The 23,643-nt window shown below is 34.5% G+C and overlaps 1 protein-coding gene across 2 annotated transcripts in view; it reads right to left on the bottom strand.

Moving 5' to 3' along the window:
* Nucleotides 1-23,643, bottom strand: part of LOC109613748 (paired box protein Pax-6-like) — a 115,570-nt gene that overhangs the window by 15,523 nt on the left and 76,404 nt on the right. For both annotated transcript variants that reach the window (XM_059121269.1, XM_059121270.1), the window contains 2 exons: nucleotides 14,354-14,458; nucleotides 13,528-14,033 (listed from right to left, as the gene is read on the bottom strand). In XM_059121269.1, coding sequence (XP_058977252.1) covers nucleotides 13,528-14,033; nucleotides 14,354-14,458 — 611 coding nt within the window. The remainder of the gene's footprint in view (nucleotides 1-13,527; nucleotides 14,034-14,353; nucleotides 14,459-23,643) is intronic.

Raw genomic sequence — 23,643 nt, forward strand, 5'->3', positions numbered from 1 at the left:
CAAGCAAGCGTTTTGCCTGGAATGGGACAAAATACCGCAGAACAACATTCGGGCAGCGTGTGACGGTTTCATTGGCTGTTTGAAGGCCATAATTCGAAATGTGACCAATTTGAACAAATCTAAACTTATACTAATATTTGATGCTATTTCCGACATTTTTTGCTTTCATTCGTTTGACTTTGTTGCAGTTTTTTTATCTCACCCTGTATATACCTCATACAACTGTTCCGCCTGACATTAGTATAATGAAGGGTTTGGCCACATTTATCAAAGAAGTTTGCTATATTTTTGGTATTTGATGTTCTCATTGAGTAAGTTATCACCTTTCAAAAATGTTTGAAATCTGATCCACGCCCTCGTTAGAAGCAGTAAGTGTGGGCCTGGTATAGGACCAATATATCTGCACCGTCCCTTGCTTTGGCAAGGATTTGATCACGTTTTCCTATCGCAATAGAAGTGCTGCTTCTTAGGATGTACGGAAGCTATTTTTGGTTGTCGGTAATTTTTTAGCATTCTTGTGTGAATTACATGAAGCCCACAAAGCATTTTTCTTATTAAGAAGCAATAGGTCTTCAGATATGATGATATTTTTCTAGGCCCCTACCGAAACTTCTATTGAAAGGATATAATGTTTATTACAGATTAAGGTCTATAAAGGTGGTCTCACATTAAGCGCACGATTTTCTTATATGAGAGGTCCGGCATTATCTATGCTTTTGAATTCCATCTTCGTGAAGAGCAAAATTATGGAAATGTTGAAATTACTTTATTCTGTCACTCTAGTATCTATAGACAAAGGGTTAGTTGCCGAGGAGGATTAAAAAAAAACATTTTTTTGTGTTCTTTTATCCCTACTTTTAAATGAAATCACATTCTAAAATTCACACAAGCTCTTTGTTAAAACAATTAAATTGAATTTCATAAAATTAACAATTCATTTCGCTGCCTGCACGTGTAAGACCCAAACGGAGGTTTGGAGTGGTAATCATTTTGATTTTCATCATTCCCTTAATATGTTGTCTCATTACAACAATTTCAGAATGATTCAATTTACAATTAAGGAGGCTCCATCAAAACCCCGAACAAATAAAAATAAATCTCCAAACTCATTACAGCCAACTTTGTTTTCTGCTCCAACATCTGATGCCGATGCCCGAACGGCCGACCAAGTGAGTGAGTGACTGGGTTTCATTTCGTTTGTAACTGCTGTGCCGTTCGGATGCCGACATCGAAATTTTTAATAACCAAATTAAGCCAATATTTAATTATTCATTAAGTAATTAACAGAAAAAGCAGTCAACGGCAGCGCATCAGGACGACAGAGTGGCGTTGAAATGTAGGAACTTTTCTGAAAAAAGCAGAACTTTATTTCTCGCCACCACCCACACTGAACGCCGTGGAGGAGTAAAAGAGAGCAGCAGGGACAGTATAAATATGCGTAAAGAATGTTGGATTTATGTTCTCGGCTGTGTGTGGGTGGGAGGGATAGAGAGAGAGAGAGAGAGAGAGAGAGCAGCCGAACAAGTGAGTAGCAAGTGTGAATGGTGGGTCGTTGATGTTTTCAGCCATGAATATTCCATGAATTTCAACAAACGGAAATTAAATTTAACTCCCCTCAAACACGTAGCCACATACATGTGTGTGTGCGAGTGGGTGTATCAGTAATTCATATATTTTCCTCCTTCCTTTCCCCCCTCGCCACTCCGCCAGCTTCCATTTCATTTGGCTGATTAACCATGTACTTGGCCTAAAGGAATTGCGGCGGTGTATTTTTTAATTCTTTTTCCAAACGTTATTTTTTTTGTGCGATGTTGACGTTTGTTTGAGTTTTAATTTATTTTTTCCGTCGTCCCATCGTTGGCTTGCCAAATAAAAAATCTTTTTGCCAAAGTTTCGGCTTATTAAGAAAGTTATTGTGTGAAAATTTTTAATTTTGTTAATTAATTTGAAAAATAATGTTTTTTTTTTTAAATAACTTTTTTTTGGTGAAATACTTTTATTTCACAAAAGTTTGGTGTTGATTGCATTTGATTTATGATGTTGACATTTTTCAGAACGGCGGATGTCAACATAGAAATCTAGAATTGGAAAACAGACAAAATCCCAAAAAAAGCTTTCATAGCAAAAAAGGATTCGGAAAAAGTGGACTGTTTTTAAGATAAATTCGGCAATTTCGACATATGTTGTTTAAAAAAATATTTAATATTTTAATTCTATGGCACATTTTCAAGAGAGAAATTCTCTCAACTTAGTTCTTAGAAGATTTAAGATTTTCTATCTCCTGAATATTCGCATGTTTTGAGCGACAGCTATAGAAATTGCCCACTATTCATTGTTTTCTCTTTGGGCAAAAAGATGAATATACATATTTTTTAATTTTACAATTTATTGAGACCCAAACACTCCTCGGTCGGGATTTTTTTTTTCAAGACATTTGGAGTCAATATAGCCATGTCCATCCCTTTGTCAGCCTAGAGTATCAGCTTTGGTGCACACTTGGTACAATAATAGTTTATTAATATTTTTACCTAACTTAGATTGAGTTCGAAAGCGTTCAAAATTGCTCCTCTACTTCAGTACCTCCCCACCAAAAATGAAAACTAAAATTAATTATAAAGCTCACATAGAGTGTAGGAAGCATTAAATTTGGGTTTAACTCCTTTAAATAATAATAAGTCTCATAATATGCTCTCTCACCACAAAAGGGCTAATTTTTCAAAAGATAACAGAATTTGCAATGGAAAACGAGGAAAGCATTCGATTTTCTTAAATATTTGCTCATCGTAATAATTATTTTTGACTTAGGTATTTTTTGTGTAGTTAAAGTATTTTGCTGTTGTTTAAGAAACGAAAAAAGCAAAAGAGAGCAAAATTTACTCGTTTTCGAGCAAGAGCGCTTCTGCGAATAAAAAACCCGAATTTGTTTTATTCTTTTATGCAACTCTAATAAGAGCGAGTAGACTTTGATTGAGAAAAAATCCGCTCGAAGCCCAAGAGATCATCCCTTAAAGAGGTCATCTTAAGAAAACCAAGAGATCTTCTCCATGGAAGACCCTGAGGTCTTCCCACTAGAAAACCCTTATGTCGCTATAGGAGACCCTGAGTTCTTCCCCATAGAAGACCCTTATGTCTTCTCCATAGAAGATTTTTAGGTCTTTTCCAAAGAAGAGCCTGAGATCTTCTCCATAGAAGACCCTGAGATCTTCTCCCTAGAAGACCCTAAGGTATTCTCCAAAGAAGACCCTGAGGTTTTCTCCATGAAAGATTCTAAGGTCTTCTTCATGGAAGACCCTAAGGACTACTCCCTGAAAAACCTTGGGTCTCCTCCAAGGAAGACCCTGAGGTCTTCTCCATAGAAGACCCTAAGGTACTCTCCAAAGAATACTCTGAGTTCTTCTACTAAGAAGACCCTGATGTCTTCTCCATAGAAGACTCTGAGGTCTTCTCCATAGCAGACCCTAAGGTACACTTCGAAAAAGACCCTGAAGTCTTCTCCATGGAAGACCTTTCACAGAATACCATGACATTTATTTATTGGAGATCTAGATGTTTTCGCTAAAGAAGAATTGGGTGTTTTTTTTTTTAAGAGAAGAAGCGTAGATTTTTTATCGTAGAAGACCTCGAGATTAATCCCCAAAATACTCCAGAACAGAGGCAAAAGATATCTTCTCACATGGAAGGCCCCAAGTTCTTCACTCAAAGAAGTCTAGTCTCATAGAAAACTTTGAAGTCTCATCTTGAGGACTGGCGATGTGTTCTGTTATAAAAGACCCGAATTTCATTTATCATAAAATATACGATAAGAGGATGAAGCCAACTCTCGTAGAAGACCTTCAGGATCATGTTTCACTTTTATCAAAGAATGAAGATTTGATGTATAACAACTTCTCTTCTCACACGAATGTTCGCGAGTAAAAACAAGCAAATCTGGGCTCTTGTACTACCACCAAGGCACCAGGCATATCTGGGCTCTTGTACTACCACAAAGGCTGGTTTTGTTTTTATATCTATAGCCACAAAACAAACTACCAAATGGTAGCCAATTAAGTTGAAAAATGGGACTAAAATCGGGCGGTAATTTCGAAAACTGGATCTACATTAAATACTTGCGAGGATATGTTCTATAAATTAAATTTTTTTCAAATTCCTTCCAATTAGGCTGGAGGATGGGAAAAGTACCTTCAAACTATTTAAAACGCCCGATTCCGCTATAAATGGTCTAGTCCGAATGAAAAGTGATATTAAAATCTGATTTTCCAAAGAACTTCTTACAATAGTGTGCCCTATGTCCTGATTTATGCTGATCAAGAATATATACTTGAGAGTTTTCAGATGAATATTTTGATATGCACATCCTAACACGGCTTGAGGAAGCTACCATAGCGCCGATAAAAAGGTTCTGGGAAAAAAGACGACAGGGCTCTTCCATTATTTTTATGGATATGTTTCCGAAGTGATTTTGTTAAACCTCTAATTTTTTCCCTGCCCTTTGTCTATGAACAGATTTAATACCATACATATATTTATGCATACATTATTAAACAATTCTTACTCCAGACAATAAAAGTTCTGCCTTTACCCGACTTTATAACTGTATGTTCAATGTACACTTGTTGTAGGATGCTTAAAAAACTAAATGTTCAGCCCACTTTCGTTTTATTTTTTATTTCATGTAAAATATATTGATATATTTAAAAAGTCATAAACTAAATAGTTTTATTATTTAAATTAATTCATGGCAAACAAATGATTTATTTGACAGCCGTCAAAATATAATTTACATACAGACATGTGTACATATGACTGTATTAGGAGCAATAATTTTTCTTTTTTTTTTTGTGAATACAATTTGATAAATTATCCCATCAGAAATATTACAGACACAATATCATTGCCAATCGAAATATGGGTGGGAGGAGGAGTCTCCCCCACAGTCTGACTCTGCTTGACATTCATTGAGTGTTTGTGGTTTGCTTTCGTCTCTTTTACTTTTTTGGCAAAATGCTACTTTTTTCTCCGTCTTTGTGTCCTTTTTGCCGAGTCGAGTCATTAAATTTAGCAGCATCATTTTGTCATGATTGGATGGCAATTTTGTTTGTTTCGTTTTCCTGCCTACAACTATAACAACAATGGATCACAGCGTTTGTTTTTTGCCTTTTGGCTACGCATCTCCGGTCGCAGGCTGACGCCTGTCGTTTTGTTCTCATTTTTTTTTCGGTTTGGTTTTATTTTTTTGGAAGCAATGTCCTGCCGTGTTTTGGCTATTATGACGAGTTTTTTAGTGGCTTCTGGTGTGTGTGTGGGTCTTCCTGTTGGTTGACTGGATGGCTCGGACACCCCACTGTGCAGCCCAAAGGCGTTAAGTTGGTAATATATTTTGGGTTGTGTCGCCAACAACATCACAAACCATACGCATCACATCCGATTTGTTTGTATATCGTTAATGAATTGTCGTGTCAACCATCGAACCATGCCATCCAACCATCCATATGTACATATTTAGCCATGGACAATTTAATTCGTTATTTGCAAAAAATGCTCTAATGTGTGGAAGTGTGTGTGTGTGTGTTTATGTTGCTTCATTTCCATTTGAATAACAATTCTGTTACAATTTCGATTTGAGAGCGATAACTGCTGACGGGGGGTTGTAAAATTGGGTGTTATCATTGCTTATTGATGAGGAGGATTTGTTTGTCATTAAGTAAGTGATTTTGTCCTCTCCCCCTCTTCACTAATACGATGTTATTACGCTTTTAGAATGTTCTATCTAGACCTACTCTTTTTTTAAGCATTATATAAAGCTATAATTTAGGAATTAAAAAAATATTTAAAAAGCAGGTAGAATACAATATTTCAAGAAGGGATACAAATAAATATATGATCCGAAAAATAGATATGAGCTCAAATATATTAGTAATTATCAAAATCTGCTATTTTTGATTCAAAAAAATATTTTTTTTTAGAATCCAAAGTTGACTAAATCCGATTTCGTGTTTCAATTTATGGGTGATCATAGTCTAAATAATGAATACACGGAGGGACGAATTTTTATTTTCACACCAGAGGGCGCCACAACAGTTAAGGGCATTAAAGCCGCAATCAGCCTATATGATAGATAATTATCATTTTTCAAGAATTTCTTTCGTTTGTATGAAAATTTGTCGATGTTCTCATGTATTGTTTAGTTTATAATCGTCGATTTAACGATGTCCGTGGTCAGTCTGTCTTTTGTAAACACGCTATCTATCAAACAAATTGAGATAGAAGGCTAAAATTTTGCACACATGTTTATTTTGTCAGTAGGCAGGTTAAGTTCGTAAATGGGCCATGTAAGTTCACGTTTTCATATAACGGTACCTCCTGATATTCGCAATCTTGATGATTTAAGCGACATTATTCACCGGAATTGTTTCAAATTTGGTATTTGAAGTTCGAAATGGATACTACAGGCTAAGACAGAAAAATTACTATGCAGGTCCACGTCCTCCATATAAATATACCGACAGACTCAAGTTTTTTTTTTGCAGCTTTGGTCACAATTTCAACCCTAATTTGCTGTAAATTGACATAATATGTTCCTATTGTGTAAGAAACATCCTTGCATAGAACTTTCAATGTAGACCTAGGTTTTCATATAGGCCCCATATAACTGTACCTCCCAATATTCGGTAATTTGATGATTTTAGCGTCATTATTCACCGTAGTAGTTTCAAATTACGTATTTGAAGTTCGTAATGGAAACTACAGTCTAAGACAGAAAATTGTCTGTGCAGGTCCACGTCTTAGTATAGCCCCCATATAACGGTACCTCCCGATTTTCGGTATTTTGATGATTTTAGCGACATTATTCAGCGGAATTGTTTCAAATTACGTATTTACAGTTCGTAATGGAAACTAAAGTTTGTGACAGAAAATTGTCTATGCGGGTCCAGGTCTTCGTATAAGCCCTATATATCAGTTCCTCCCTATATTCGGTATTTTGACGATTTTAGGTACAATACTCACCGAAATTGTTTGAGATGTGACAGAAAATTGGCTATGCAGGTCCAGGTCTTCGTATAGCTTCGATATAACGGTACCTCCCTATATACGGTATTTTGTTGATTTTATTCACCGTTTATTTCAAGTTTCGAATTTGAATATGGTAATGGCTTATGACAAACAAAGCCTGTGTAGGTCCACGTCGTATAGACCCCAATATAACGGCTAAATTCGGTATTTTTAAGATTTTAACAGAATTTGTAACGGATTTTATTTTTTGAAAATTTCCAAATTATTTCCAAATGGTGGGGGGTATTCAAACTGACTGTTTATTAATTTGTTTAATTTGGATTTTTTTATTGTTCTAAAAATGTTCTCTGAAAAATTAAATCTCGAATAAGATTTATAAATTTTTTGAAACTTAATCCTAACATCAAAATGCGATCAAATATCGAAAATAAAAAAATCATTACGATAAATCGATTATGCGATTGTCAACTTCGATTTTTAGGCTTTTTAATCGATTAACATAAAGTCGAATTTCGTATCTCTATATTATTTGAATTATAGCCTTTATATTGGATTTTTTTCTTAGTGACACACATGGCAATTTTTTATTGTTTTCCAGAGTGCCGAGTTTCAAAATTGGACCAACAGACTTTGAAATAAAGATTTTTCTTAACATATTCGTCAAAAACCATTTCGTGTTTCCCCTGTAATATTACTTTTACCATTTAACAACATCATATTTTTATTATTTTTAACATCAATTATTATTATTATTATTATTATTATTATTATTATTATTATTATTATTATTATTATTATTATTATTATTATTATTATTATTATTATTATTATTATTATTATTATTATTATTATTATATTATTATTATTACTATTATTACTATTATTATTATTATCATTATTACTATTATTATTATTATTATTATTATTATTATTATTATATTATTATTATTATTATTATTATATTATTATTATTATTATTATTATTATTATTATTATTATTATTATTATTATTATTATTATTATTATTATTATTATTACTATTATTATTATTATCATTATTATTACTATTATTACTATTATTATTATCATTATTACTATCATTATTATTATTATTATTATTATTATTGTTGTTATTATTATTATTATTATTATATTATTATTATTATTATTATTATTATTATTATTATTATTATTCTAATTATTATTACTATTATTATTATTATTATTATTATTATTATTATTATTATTATTATTATTATTATTATTATTATTATTATTATTATTATTATTATATTAACTATTATTATCATCAATGTTATTTCGAATATACCCCTTTAATTCTCACTCTCTCATAAACACGACCAAATTACAAAATTGTTGTAATTTTTGGAAATTGTTTAAGCCGCCCCCTTCAATTAATGAATTTCTTCCTTTTTCAATTTTCTGCACAAAAGAAAGCTTGAAAACAATTTCTAATGAAGTTTCAAGAGCTAGTTAAACAAAAACATTAAACACAGCAAACGTTCTTCCTTCCGTCGTCGTCCCCACAACCCTTGCTTCCACACCCTCCATTGTAATGATGGCAAATAAATTTACAATAATGACCGACACTTTTAAGGATTAAAAACTGCACAAATAAATTCCTGAGAACCCTAATATGCAAAAGGTACATTGGTGGCGGTGTGGTTGCTGGATTTTAACATTGCAACACAAGCTAATTGTTGTTCTTGCTGCTGCTGCAAAACATGGTATCATTACAACGCTTAACAATGTTTGTTTACAACAACAGCGGCGCAATGAATGACTACCACCCCAAAACCCGGCCAAGCCACCCAGAGAGAAAAAAGGGAATTTCAAAAGAAAAACGGTAGCAAAATGTTTAACACCAACCAACCCATCAAACAATCAACGACTGAGTTAATAATGACATCCCTAAAAGTATGCAATGTCCAACAGCGCAACAAAGTAACAGCATTTGCTTTTGTAAACGTTACCGGTAATTGTTGAAAAGCATGAGGTGTGTGTGCGTGAGTGAGTGAATGTATGTGTGTAAGTGGGTTGTAAGTGATTCTCTTTGGTTGAGGAGGTAAGTGTTTGTTGTTGTTACTGCTTTGCTTTGGTTTCTTCAACTTAAATTGAAATGAATCAATGTCACCCCACTTGGAGTGTATCATAATCGCCCTCACACACACACGCACTCACCCATTGAATTAGTCGGATATCATTGCAAGAGTGTGGGATTATTGAGTATGAGTACCACTCATAAGAGTTGTTGTTAATCGTTTTAAGTTGTATTGTGTGAGAATTGTTATATTTATTGACTGTTTCAAATCAAATGCAAAATAGGGTGGTAAATTTACGGAAATTTGTTAATAACTTCAAAAATTATAATGGGTAATTTTTATTTTTTAATTTTTTTGTACTCAAATTGCAATTATTTATAACAAATCACTTGAGCGCTAATTAGTTGTTGATAAAGCACAGTGAATCAGATTTAAAGAATTAGGACCCTGTTTATGTATGCATGTTGAAAGGAAATGAATGCGCAAAAAAAAACACCGATTCAATTCAAAAAATTACCCTTTTTAAATTTCAAAGATCTACGTCAAACAAACGAACATAATTAAGTAATTTTAGAATTTTACGCTGATCACGAATATAAAAACGGAGTGGCAAATTAAATATAAACGACTATTTTAATAACCTGGCTCCGATTTTTCTGTTTCCAAATTTATAAATTTGACAACCTGTTAAGATATTGGTTCTAAGTTGGCAGTTTTCTGAGTAGGAAATTCAAACTGAAAGCTATTTTGACCTGCTTATACCATTGAGACTCAGGATAGAGACTTAAGTTTGTTCAGCTGAACCTCTCAATCCAAATCATGACTCTATCAAATCATTACATTTGTATCGGTATCAATGTAGCAGAGCTTCGGGTGGCCTAATCAATTGTTCTCCTTTTGCACGGCTATTAGTCTTTAAACCTCAAGTGCGAGTTCTCTGACTCTTTAATAATCCTTTTAGTCTATAATAATCCTACACCAAAGCTTTTTACGCTCATTTAGAAATATCGTCATTTCTGCAGTGGAATTTTGTCTTAATTTGGGAATTCGGCATTAAGGTATACGGCGAAATGTTGGACAGTGACAATTTTAGCTGACAAAAATATTAAGAGCGGGACTAGTGTTACAGAGGTTCAGACTATAAAATTTGGAGGGACTTACAACTTTTCGAATATGCTCTCATACTAGCCTCTTTACTACAAAGGTGAGTTTATTGTGTGTTTATTTATGGGGTCTGCAGTGTTAGTATGAAAAAGGTTTATCAATATCATCGTCTTTTTTAAAAAATAATGTTTCACCCAAGAATCTAACGAACTGAACAGGTTTGTCCAACGGTGATTTGAAAACTCCCTGAAAACTTGCCTTCTTTAGAAGTCCTCTGTGGATAAAATATTCTTTAGAAGTTTTCAATAGTGAAACGTTTATCTATGAATAGAAGACCCTCTAGCGGTCATTTATAGGTGAACCCCTTTAAATGTCTTTGAGGAATAGTAGACCATTTTAAGATGTTTAACTGAAGGAATGCTCTATATCAATGGAGGATCCGCATAAGGTTTTTATGAATAGAAGATCCTTTTAGATTCCTCTATAGATATAAGACAATTTAGAGATATTTTATTGATAGGACCCCAGGCATAAAAGACCTTTCGAAGGTCCTTTGTGCATAGAACATCCTTAAGGGTTTTTTAAGGATAAAAAGAATCTCTAGAAGTGTTCCAAATATTAAACCCTTTTTAATGACTCCTATTAATAGAAGACTCCGTAAAGAGGTCCATCTTTTTATACTCTCAGCAATATGGCTACATATTGCTTTTGATCTGGCCAAAACGTGCTTCATAGCAATGACGGTTTTAGACCCTAAGTCTCTTTGGACCAAAACCTTTTCAGGAAATTTGGAGTCGATTTAGAGATGTTCGTCCGTCTGTCAGTTTAGCTGGGCGCACGATAACTCTTGAAAGAAGTATCCGATTTTATCCAAACTAGGTACACCGTAATATTATTGTCAAATTTAAATTGAGTTTGGAGTTCGAGTAATGTCGGTGTACTTCTTCTGGCACCTTCCCCAAAAATGGTCAAAATATTTCGAGAAAATAATTTACCGTACGGAACAAGAAAGGATCATACTTTTTTGTTCAAACTTTGCAAATCCAAATATTTGTCCTATGTCAGGTGCGAAAATGTAAAATTTCGATCCACTCAATCATACAAAGGGTCGAAATTTATCTTCAAATTTCACACTTCCCAATATTTTTATTCTTTACAAGACCTGAGCCTCAATTCTTGTTCTATGAAAATGTAAAATGAAGACTTTTATAAAGGAAAGAAATGTCAAATGAAAAATTTTATAAAGGAAATATTTTCCATTTCATATTTTCATAGAACAAGAATCCAGTCCCTGGTTTGAATATGGGATGGAATATATCGGTTCATTCCTTCTGGTACCACCATCAGAAATGAGTCAAACTTTTGAATAGCTATCACGCTCATAATAGGGGTATTGAGCATCCGATTAATTTCAAACTTGGCATATCCCACTATTTCTATCAACACATTATAAGGTACCAAAATGGAATGTGTCAGACCACTTCTTCTAGTACCTCAACTCTCAAGGGGTCAAAATGTTGAATAATTATATTTCTCATGAAAAGTGATATTAGCATCGGATTCCCTTCAAATATCACACATCCCAATATTTCCTTTAACACAAAATCTGGTGTAAAGATATAATACATCGGTCCACTCCTACTGGTACCTCCTCCACAAAAAAATCTAAATTTTGAATAACCATTAAGCTCATAAAACTCGAAATAATCATCCGATACCTTAAAATATTGCTAGTAACACAATATATGACGTGAAGATGGGATATATCGGTTAACTCCTTCTGGTACCTCCCCCACATCGGGTCAAATTTTTGAAGGACCAAAACGCTCATAAATTCGAAATAAGCATCCGATTTCCCTTCAAATTTCACACTTCCAATATTTCTATTAACACAAGAGCTGGCGTGAAAATGATCGGTGCACCCCTTCTGGTACCTCCCCCACATCGGATCAAATTTTTGAAGGACCAAAAGCCTCATAAATGCGAGATAAGCATCCGACCAAAAGGCTCATAAATGCGAGATAAGCATCCGATTTCCCCTCAAATTTCACATATCCCAATATTTTTATTAACACAAAAGATTGCGTAAAAATTTTCGGTCTGAGCCTTCTGGTACCTCCCCCACAAAGAGTCACAATTTTCAATTCTTATATCTCTAATAATTTGCGAAACAAGTCAGATATTATTGAAAACTTGGTAAACAGCGATCTGAGATGAATATAGAATTCATTATCAAACGGTTTGGATTAACAAATAATCGCATAAACTTGGAAATAAATGTTGGATTTTCTTAAAATATTTTTCAGTATTTGATGCAGTAGAATACTTCGGTCCACTATATCTGGCACTTTAAGCACATTTCTACATTTTTCAAAAATTATTACACTTTTCATGTGAAGATAAATGAAGTTGCCGATATAGTCCAAATCAGGCACATTTTTACTTAGGTCAGCCACGAAATGCCCTACTCCTTTGGAACCTCCTCCATAAAGGTCACCAGTTTGAATAATCATAGCACAAGTCAAAATATATTTTAATAAACGATCTTTGACTGAGGGTATACATCTTTTGGCAAAACCGCCAGATATCTTTTAACTTATTTTTTGTACCATTTAGTATTTTACTCTTTTAAGATCGAATTTCCAACTCTTGTTTCAAACTTTAAGTCATACCAAGCTATGGTTGTTACAAATAAATATATATCGGGTAAAAAATGGTTCTTCAAGCCAATATTAAGCCGTCTTTATAAACGATTTCATATTGTTCTTATAGAGTCTGTTTTTTCTAACCTGTAGAGAAGTTTCTCATATGAATTTCTTCCACCGCAGTGTGCCCAAAAATGACCCAATACTCTTCTCCCCAAATTGATTTATCAAAATTCCTGCGAATTTTTCCAACAATCTTCGCAGCGGTTATTTTTGCCCAGACATAATTGTGGACTCGTTGTGTAAATGGTGGGCACACGTTCGTATTGTGTTCTTTGTTTCCTTCTTTTGTCACAAAAATGAAAAAAAACACGACAACAAAAACGACATGAAATCTATTGTCGTCCTGTGCGCGTGTGCACCCCGGCGTTGGACCATGTTTGTTTTGCCAACAAAGTCACCGAGTGTTAAAAAGTCTTTAAACGGATAACGTTCTTAGTTTTAGCGGAAACATCACGCTCGCCGGATACATTAAGAGTTTCATAGCGACTGCTACCGCCGCTGCTGGGTTTGTCGAAATGTAATGAGGCCTGAATTGTTTGGTCACGTGTTTCACATTAACGAACAGATAATCATTTTATTGATCCCCCTTCTCCCCACCCACCCACTTACTCTCGCTCTATTCCAATCTATTTTCTACTTACGTTTCATTGTTATTGCCACCACTGCCATTTCCTCCGCTGGCATTTGTTCCTGCTGCCGCTGCGGCCATCATGGCATTGTTGCTGCTGCTACTGCCGAATGAGCCAAAGATGTGAGTACCGAAATGATGATTCGATGCCGCTGTATTTAGAGTTGTCGTTGTTGTTGGTGCCGTTGAGGAGGCACTTGAACGTGTGGCCAATGATATTGGGCCTCCCACCTCAATGGGTGAATCGGTATTGCGTGAATTTGATGGACTATTTGTGGGGTTGCGTGGCGTTCGAGCCCCAGGTGAGGGTGAACCAGCACTAATGGATCCAATCGATTGGGAGCCAGAATGGCCGCTGTTCATGTGATTCGAGGACAGGGGGCGTTCATTGTCCGAATCAGCTCCTGTGCCATGGGGACTGTGTGACGACCCTGGTCCCGGGCTGTGGGAGCGAGGATGTGGCTCATCGTCATCCATTTCACCGGTTATATCCGGTGATGATTCACGGCTGTCATGGAGCTGGAAATATTTAAAAAAATCCATTATCAAAAGATTTCAAACAGTCAATTCTCTAGGATGAGTGTTTGCCGAGGAGTGGAATATTTTCTTCACCCCCCTTTAATATTCAATATTTAACCCCTGAATTTTGATTTGCAAACACCAGTTTTTATTTTTTTCCTTCACACATCCTTTTCCCAAGGCAACTATCCCCTTTCTTTGGTGCCGATCAATTTTCCGCCACACATTTGCATTATTGTTGCAATGCGTATAGCTAGCATCAATTATTGTTGTTGTGGTTTTTTATAGCTTATTTTTGTTTTATTTGTATTTTTATTTACCTTATCCAATGAAACACTGCTGCAGTCGCCATTTTCACGCTTGCGTTGTTCATCCTTGAGGCGTTCCGCTTTACGCCATTTGGCGCGGCGATTTTGAAACCAAACCTAAAATCACAAAAAATATTTGTTCACGGGTTAGCAAACAGACAAATTAGTTATTAAACAAAAAAAGATGTTGTAATATTTTGTTTTATTGAATGAATTCTCGAAATCTATTTAACTAATATCTCTTGTTCGTCCTTTTCGTATGTTTACTTTTCGGTAGCAGAGAAAGCCACAAATTGAGAAACAAAATTACAATTGTTTTCATTGCCTGACTGCCCCCGAGGCAAATAAAAATTTTGTAGTCGTCATAAATTGAAAAAGTTTTTCGAGAATTTCATTTATTGTTTGAGTATGCGTAACAAAAGGGATGCTGAGAACCTAAGGAGAGGAGTGGTGGCATGAAAGTAAATTTGCAAAAGGAAAAATGTATTTCATGCTTAAATGAAGTTAGTTACAACAGAGTGTTTTGAAAGAGGGGCTAACAATGTGGCAGGGTTTAGAACGGGGTTTCTATAAAATGGATATTTATGTCATCGGGCCTTTTTATACCTTGCACCATTTGAAAACTTGGATAACGGACAAATCGAAAATTATCAAAATTCCTAAAATTTGGCGATAACATTACAGGGTGGATGGCCAATATCTTTTTATACCAAATATTTTTCCCAGATATTTCTATCGGTTACGAACCAAAAATACTAAATTCTAACATATAAGTTGAAAATGTGAATGGGACCTTAAAGAAAAAATAATTGGAGAATTTCTTTAACAATGTTCCTTGCTTCGACTGAGTTTTACTCACTACTTTAATTTGAGAGAGCTTTTTGAAGCTAAGGACAATTATTGATCTCATACTTTCAAAATTTCGATTATAAGAAGGTTCCGCCAATGGACTAATAATGGACCCACACTGAACACATTCTTCGAGAAAGGTTTATATCCTCTTAAATCCTTAAAGGCCAAATTGAAACAAATGCGATTGGAAAATGCATCTAAAATATGGAGGTTATGACAAATGGCGGTCGAACATCGCCAATTTTGTAACAAAAAATATTCAATGTTTTGAAATTTAAATGCCAGCTCCATTTGACATCCTGGGAAGATATTCTTTATAAGAGGGTTCACTGTACCATATAATGGGGTATCCCATTTAATACCGCCCTCTAGACGTCTTTTCTGGTCTAAAGGTATTTTATAAGACCTTATATACGTCTTTGAGGGAAAGAAGATTATGAAAGAATAATCAAAGGACCCAACAAAGCTTTCCATCCCAAGAAGTCCTCCAGGAGACCTCTATTTCTTTCCTTAAAATATCTCTAAATGGTTCAAAGAAGAATTTGAAAGGATCCTCTATCCATGGAAGACCTCTAGACTATAGAAGACCTCTATACATGGAAGAAGTCTTTAGAATCTTCTAGAGAAAATTTTCCACTAAAGGTGTTCCATGAATGGATTGTAGACTTCCTAAAGGGGTCTATGAAGGGAAGATTCGAATCGTTCATATATGTAGTTTTAACCTGCTATAGATCTTCTATAGATAATATTCTATTGGTATTCTTAAAATAGAAAATTCTTCAGAGGTCGTCTTGGGGTATAAGGGATTTTTTTAATTTTCTCAAAAGAAGACTTTTTAGTAATCATTTGTTTCTAGAGAACTTTTATGGACAGATGTCCCTTCAGATTTTTTTGAAAAGGATATGTCTATTTGTGGAAAAAAATCGAAAGGTTTTTCATAGATAGATGTTTTTGAATTCTGATATTAGGTCCTGTCAGCCTGGTTTTCTGGGGTCTCAGAGGTTTTTTTACACTGAGAAGACCTTTCAAATTGCTTTGGTAAAAAAAATATTTTTGTAGTTAGAAGAAGATTTTCAGGGCTTCTATAAATAGAAACCCCTTTTTTGTTTTTGTTGTTTTTTTGGATGTCCGTCTTGAGATCTTGTGTACTCGGAAGGAGCTGGAGACAATTTTACTTTTTTTGGATTGAAAGAATATTTCCCTGCGGTCTTCTATTTTTGTTATATTTTTCAAAAGACCTCTACGAATGAAAGACAAGAGAAAAGAGATTTTCAGATATAGAAGACCCTATGAAAATATGGTTTTATTGAGAGCTTCGGCGGATAAGTCGATAGATACAATTCTTTTAAGGGTCGAATATTGATGGAGTTTGAATTTTCGAAGTTTTAGTATTTTGTAATTTCCGTTGTATCTTTGTCTTTATGAGAATAAGATGAGTGGCAGGAAATATTATAAACATTTCCATAATTAAGATTTTCTCTAACAAACTAAAACAATTTCATTATGTACTCTGTCGTTAAACAAAGCAAATTGCAATTTGATGTGCGAATGTAAAATTATACACACACACACAGATGTGAGTTAGTTCTGCTTAGAGTTGCTAAAAGAAAAATTCAATTTCGTTCTTGTGATTTGTAAAGTTTTCCATTTTATTGTGGATTAAGGGCAATTTGTGCACCATAGCATTTCCTCTTTTCCAACGCAATTTACCCAAGAGAATCGAAAAGTAATCACAAACACACACACTCTCAACTACACCATAAATACACATACACATGTATATGAAGTCATATGGTGAGTGTATGGCAGTGCAAATCTAGTTTTTCGTTTTCTACATCGTCCTCCCCCTTGACTAATGAGACTATTAGCTTTACGATTTACGATTTTATGCATGACAATATGATAAATTATCTTCCGTTTTTATTTTCCTTCTTCATCTACTTCGTCTCCATTCCTAAGTTTGTTTGTTGTTTCTGCCAGAGCTAACAAATCTTGTGCCTGAGCTACCATAGCTGATGTGTTCGTTTTTTTGGTATCCTGTTTTTCTTGTCGATTTTGTTCGTTTTTCGGTTCTTGTTCTGTTTCCGTTTCCTGTAGACATGTTTCTTTAACATGATGATGGGCTGTTGGCTGTCTGATGATGTTGGTGTGGATAAATTTTTGTCTAGTAAATTATGAGGAAAAATCAACTAAGATCTGAGAGTAGAAAATTAGTTTTTGGGATATGTGTGGAGGTAAAGAAACTATCAAATGATAGTAAAATTGATTGCAAATTTGTTTTAGTAATTTGCTCATAATGTAGTCTAATTATGTAAAGAAGAGGGGTCTATTATTGGTAGGATTTCTGACAAGATATTAAAAAGCAGCTAGAGAAAGTCAGATGCGAGAATATCTGCTTATTCAATAAAAGGAAATTTATAAGGCTGAATAAAAAATGTGTGAAGCATCTGCAATACTACGAAATATTGATCAGAAACCGCAAAAAGCATATATATATATATGTCCGTCTGTCTGTTTGTTTATATCACAATGGAGTCCATAAGGGTACCCCCAGATTTTCGGTACTTCCAAGGTTTCTGCCAAAATTTCCAACCAAATCAATTGATACTTGACAATTGGGGTTCTCGGTATGTCTTTTCTCTCCCTGCAAAAAATATTCACTCCAGGTCCACTAATTGGTATAACCCCAATATAACGGTACCCCCTGTTTTTTGTTATTTTGACGATTGCTGCCAAAATTTCTAACCAAATCAGCTTAAACTTGACATTTCGGGTTTTTGAAAGGTCTGTTATTTTCTTGCAAAAATAGGTCCACTAATTGGTAGACTCCTCATATAACGGCACCTGAGGTTTCTCGAAGGTTTTTTTTTCACAATTTCCAATTAGAATATTATATGGGTTTCGCTATTTGGGTATTTTTTATTTTAATTAAAACAGATGTATATTCTAAGTAGGCATATTCTACTCTTTCCGTTATTTCACTTTACTTTGAGAAACAAGGTGGTGGAGAGTATAAAAGTTGGGCCCTGCTGAACTTTATTTGTTTTCCTTTCAGAATATATAATTTACGTTTTTTTTTTTTGGTGGAGAGTATAAAAGTTCGGCCCTGCTGAACTTTATTTGTTTTCCTTTCAGAATATATAATTAGACTTTTTTAAATATCATTCCGAAAATCAAAGTTCGTTCCCTAATTTTTAGAAGTTCACTGCTCAATTATTTGTGTTATATCATCGGGAAATGTTCGAATTTTTCATGCAAAAAATATTTTCTATTTCACTCGCTAAATATTATCCCATGACCACCCAAAATCGTAGGCTTTCTGCCTTTTTCTAAACTTTAACTGCACGAAAAATAACACTCCGATTGGTCTTTAATTGTGATCTATAGAATGATTACAAAATCATCAATAAATCGGATTTTGGTCTCTTTTATCTTTTTGATATTTTGCGATCATCTCCACCAACAATAGACTCTTCACTTCCGAACTTAATCCTATCTCCGTTCAAAATTTAGTGGATCGGACCACAATTGAGACTTGTAGCGTGATAATAATTTAACGGACGGACAAATAGACACACACAGAGCTAGGTCGACTGAGCTCGGAGAGATGGGAAGATAGATATATAACATCGAGGGTCCAGAACAAGTATTTCGAGGTATTACAAACTTTTTGGGTGAATAAAACTTATATTACCCCAACAAAGAGTTTTTTGGGGTATTAGAATTGTATTATTTATGTTTTGAATGAAGATAATTCGATTTTTAATGGAATTTGAGCAAAATGTCATCCAATAGTGACACTAATGCAAATTTTCCCTATTTTAGCTTTAGTAGTTTCTTCTGGACTGAGGTGTACGTAAAATGTTAAAAGTAACAAGTAAAAAAGCAGCAAGTTCAGCCGGGTCGAACTTTGAATATCTTCCACCATTTGGAGAAATTGGAAAATTTCCAAAAAAAAAAAAGAAATAGATAAAAAGCAGTACGTTCGGCCGGCCGAACTTTGAATACCCTCCACCATTAGAACGAATTTGGAAATTTCCAAAAAATAAAAACCGTTAAACATTCTGTTAAATTTTAAAAATACAGAATATAGCCGTTATATTGGGATTTATATGACGTGGACCTACATTGTTGTCATAAGCCATTACCATTTTCAAATTCGAAACTTGAATAAACGGTGAATAATGTAGCTAAATTTATCAAAAACTTTTAAATAGGAAGGTACCGTTACATTGGAGCTATTCGAAGACCTGGACTTGCATAGACAATTTTCTGTTATAGTCTGTTGTATCCATTCCGAATTTCAAATACGACATCTCCAACAATTTCGGTGAATATTGTACCTAAAATCGTCAAATATATTCGGTATTATAGGGAGGCAGTTATATGTGGGGCCTATACAAAGTTCTGGACCTGCATAGACAACTTTCTGCCATAGGCTGAAATATCCATTACGAACTTCAAATACCAAATTTGAAACAATTCCGGTGAATAATGCGCTAAAATCATCAAAATACCGAATATCGGAAGGTACCGTTATATGGGCACTATACCAAGACGTGGACCTGTACAGACAATTTTTTATCTTAGACTCTAGTATCTCTTTGGAACTTCAAATGCCAAAATTGAAACAATTCCGACGAATAATGTCGCTAAAATCATCAAAATACCGAATATCGGGAGGTACCGTTGTATGGGGGCTATTTAAAAAAAGTAGACCTACATGGCCCGTTTACGAACTTAACCTGCCTACAGGCAAAAAAAAAATGTCTGCGAAATTTTAGTCTTCTATCTCGATTCGTTCGAAGGATAGAGTGATTACAACAGACAGAGGGACATCGCTAAATCGACATAGAATTTTACGCTGATCAAGAATGTATATAATTTGTTGGGTCTTACATGAGTATTTCAAGGAGTTACAAACGGAATGACAAAGTTAATATACCTTCCATATTATGGTGGAGGGTATAAAAAACTTTGAAATATACTGTTAAAATCATTAAAATACCGAATATAGTCTATACGAAGGCTGCAAGGCAAGGCGTGGACCAATATAGCTCATTTTCAGTACCAAAAGTCCTGCAAACCAAACACACATCTGAGAAATATTTTATCAAACTACTTGAATTCGTTCGAAAGCTAGAGTGAATTCCACAGACGGACAGACAGACAGATGAACGGACATCGTTAAATCGACATAGGATTTTATGCTGATCAAGAAAATATATACTTTGTGGGGTTCAAAATGTAATGTATTTCGAGGTGTTCCAAACGGAATGACAAATTTAATATACCCTCCATACTATCCTAGAGGTTATAATATATTACTATAACGATGTAGAAAATACTTTTCGTATTTCAATAAAATTCCAAAATAATACTTTTTTATTTCGAATAAAGAAATAAATTGGAATGGGTGTCTACACTGCAATTCTATTAGAGGTTGTAATATTGGGGCAATCAACATGAATCATCTGCATATATTAAACAAAAAAAAAAAAACAACAACAACAACAGCAGCAACATATGACTTGAAGTGTTCCAGCCATCGTCCTCCTTTGCCAGACCTGACTGACGACTGGCTGTTCATGTGGAAGTATTTCAATTCAATTGTTCGCCTTAAGCATGAAATGGTTGGCAGCTCAATTTGAAGCAGCCATGGCAGCAGTAGCAGCATCAACATCAGCAGTAGCACCGACAATAAAGAAAATATCCATAAAAGGGCTTTATTATGCTCTTGTTTTTATAGAATAATGCAATCAAGTTGAGACCCTCTACAGTTGAAGCTCCCTAGATCACACACACACACAGCAGTAACTAATACATATACACCATGGATATACCACCCCAAAAATTTTGGAGTGGAAGAGGAAAGGTTTCTCAAAAAACAGAAAAAAAAAACGTCCATACTTTTGTTATATTTGTATGTGTGTGCGTATATTTTTTATTCACGTTTTCTCCTCCAGACTCTCAGTTTTTTTTTTTTTTTTGTGAGAATAAATTTAGTTTCCCTGTAGTTGTAACAATTTCTTGTTCTTTTTTTCTGTAGTACACTCTATGTAAACGTCCTGGTGTGGGTGGCTTTATGTGTGTGTTTGTGTGGTTAAGTTCCCCTTTGGTTGTAACGCCCACCTATATTTTATCTCATCTCATCTCATTCCGTATTTTTTTCGTTTTTTGGTTTTGCTTTGTCTGTTCTCCATAGAATGAATATCCTTTCAGGTTTCCTTTTTTTTACTTTTGTATTTTGAATAATACATAGAGCCATGATGTCTGTGTATGTGTGTGTGTATATAGATTTTACTACCCCAACACAGATACATTTCTATTTTTTGGGGGTTGTTTGCCCGTTGTGCCGCGCATGATTCTCCCCCAATTCGGTCGAGTTGTGAGAGTGAATTCGATGGAGTTTTCTTTTTTTGTTTTTAGCCCCAAGGCTCCATTGTTGTGTGTTGGGGTTTTTTATTTTTCTTCTTTCGGGTTTTTTAATGGCAATTTTCTTTCTCTGTGTCGTTTGGGAGGGGGGAGGTTGGATGGTGGAAAGGGAGGTGAAATGGCATTTTGTGTTGCCTTTGGGAGTCATCGATTTCAATTTGGTTAGTTAGTTACTTACAAAATGAAATAATCTTATAAATTACGTTTTATATTCTCTTCGTTTTTTTTTTCGGAATAGCTTTTCCTCGATTAGATACCGAAAAATGTTACTTCTCCTCCCTCCCTCTCCTCCCCTAACATCTGAGAATACCTCTAAGGGATTGTTGGATTTGCTGCCATTGCTCCGGTTTTTTTGTTGTTGCTGTTGTTGTTGTTATTAATTTTGTGGCAAAGTTGATTGGGTAATTTTGTTTAAGTTTTAATGACTGTAATTTTGTTTCTTCTTTGCCTTTGTCTTCTTCTGCTGCTGCTGCTTTTGTTGAACTTTGTGGTTCAATGTGCAAACGAAAGGATACGTTGTAATTGAAAGGATAATCAATGAAATATGAAAGTAATTCAATGAAAGGGGTTTTTCTGTTTTCGGTTATAAATGATGAGAGATGATGATGATGGTAATGATGGAGAGTAAAGATGCCAGTCTTTGAGAATAGTGTTGGGGGGTAAATCGAGAGTTTTAATTAAACAATTAAACATTTATTTGGATGGGATTTTATTTGTGAAACTTAGGAAACCACAAAATTATCAATAGATTGAAAAAAGGATTATTTCTTAACAAATTAAAAATTAATACCAGTAGTTTTTCTCATTACTAAGTAATGGGTAACGGCACCACATAGCATTCGTGTCTAAGAGATTCAGCGTCGGCAAAGGAAAAGTCCAACTTAAAATTTTAGATTCAATCCAACAGTTCATGTTAGGCCTCTTTAGTACTTAAAATATAAATTTGGTTCAATTTGATACAACATTTTTCAACTTTGAAATTGTTCATTTTGAAGTTGACCAAGGAGGATACTAGTAAAATCATTGCAGAATGCACCCACATGCATTTTTTTTTCGTCCAAAACCATATAAACGTCTCCACATATAAACCCAAAAAACCACCAGTGATGTCAATAGCAAATTTCAGAATTCCAGCCTAATCGGTACATCACAATTCCGATTTGTACCAAATTTAGTACACATAATTACGAGTTCCCAAAGCTTCTTGCATACCTCAATCTTACACCCCCTTAGTAATCCCAATTCCAAATTTTTATGATTCCACCACCGTTTTTTAGCCCAAATACACATTGTACTTTATTTAGTACATTTTAGTACACATAAGTACAAATCTCCAAAACTACCTACATATTCCAATCCTACACTCCGACAGTAATCTTATTTCCAATTTTCAGAATACCAGCCTTATTTGTTTACCCAAATCCAAATTGTACCAAATTTAGTAGTGTTTAGTACACTAAAGTACAATCGTTCATTACTACCTACTTCATACAGTCCAATAGAAATCTTATTTTCAAATTTCAGGATTCCAACACTGTTGCTTCTCCCAAAATGTAAATTATACCAAATGTAGTTCCATTTAGTACACATAAGTACGAATTTCCAAAACTACTAATATATCTCAGTCCTACAATACAATAGTAATCTTATTTGCAATTGTCAGTATTCCAACTCTATCGGTTCACACAAATCGAAATAGTACCAAATTCTAAATTTAAGAGCTCTACTGTTTCCTCAAATAGAAAGGATATCATATTTTTTCTGGGCGTTGATGAATCGTAAAGTCCGTCAGTCAATTACTTTACTCTTTTATTAATGTAGATTTGATACGCCCAAAATGTGACCCTATGTCTCTTTGAACCAAATCCGATTCAAGACATTTGGAGTCGATCTCGGGGTGTCCGTCCGTCTGACCAAATCCGTTTCAAGACATTTGGAGTCGATCTAGGGGTGTTCGCCCATCCATCTTACTGACTGGTTGGCGCGTATGATAACTCTCAAATTTCGTCCAAACT

The sequence above is a fragment of the Musca domestica genome, unplaced genomic scaffold (assembly GCF_030504385.1).
Source record: "Musca domestica strain aabys unplaced genomic scaffold, Musca_domestica.polishedcontigs.V.1.1 19, whole genome shotgun sequence".
Taxonomy (NCBI): domain Eukaryota; kingdom Metazoa; phylum Arthropoda; class Insecta; order Diptera; family Muscidae; genus Musca; species Musca domestica.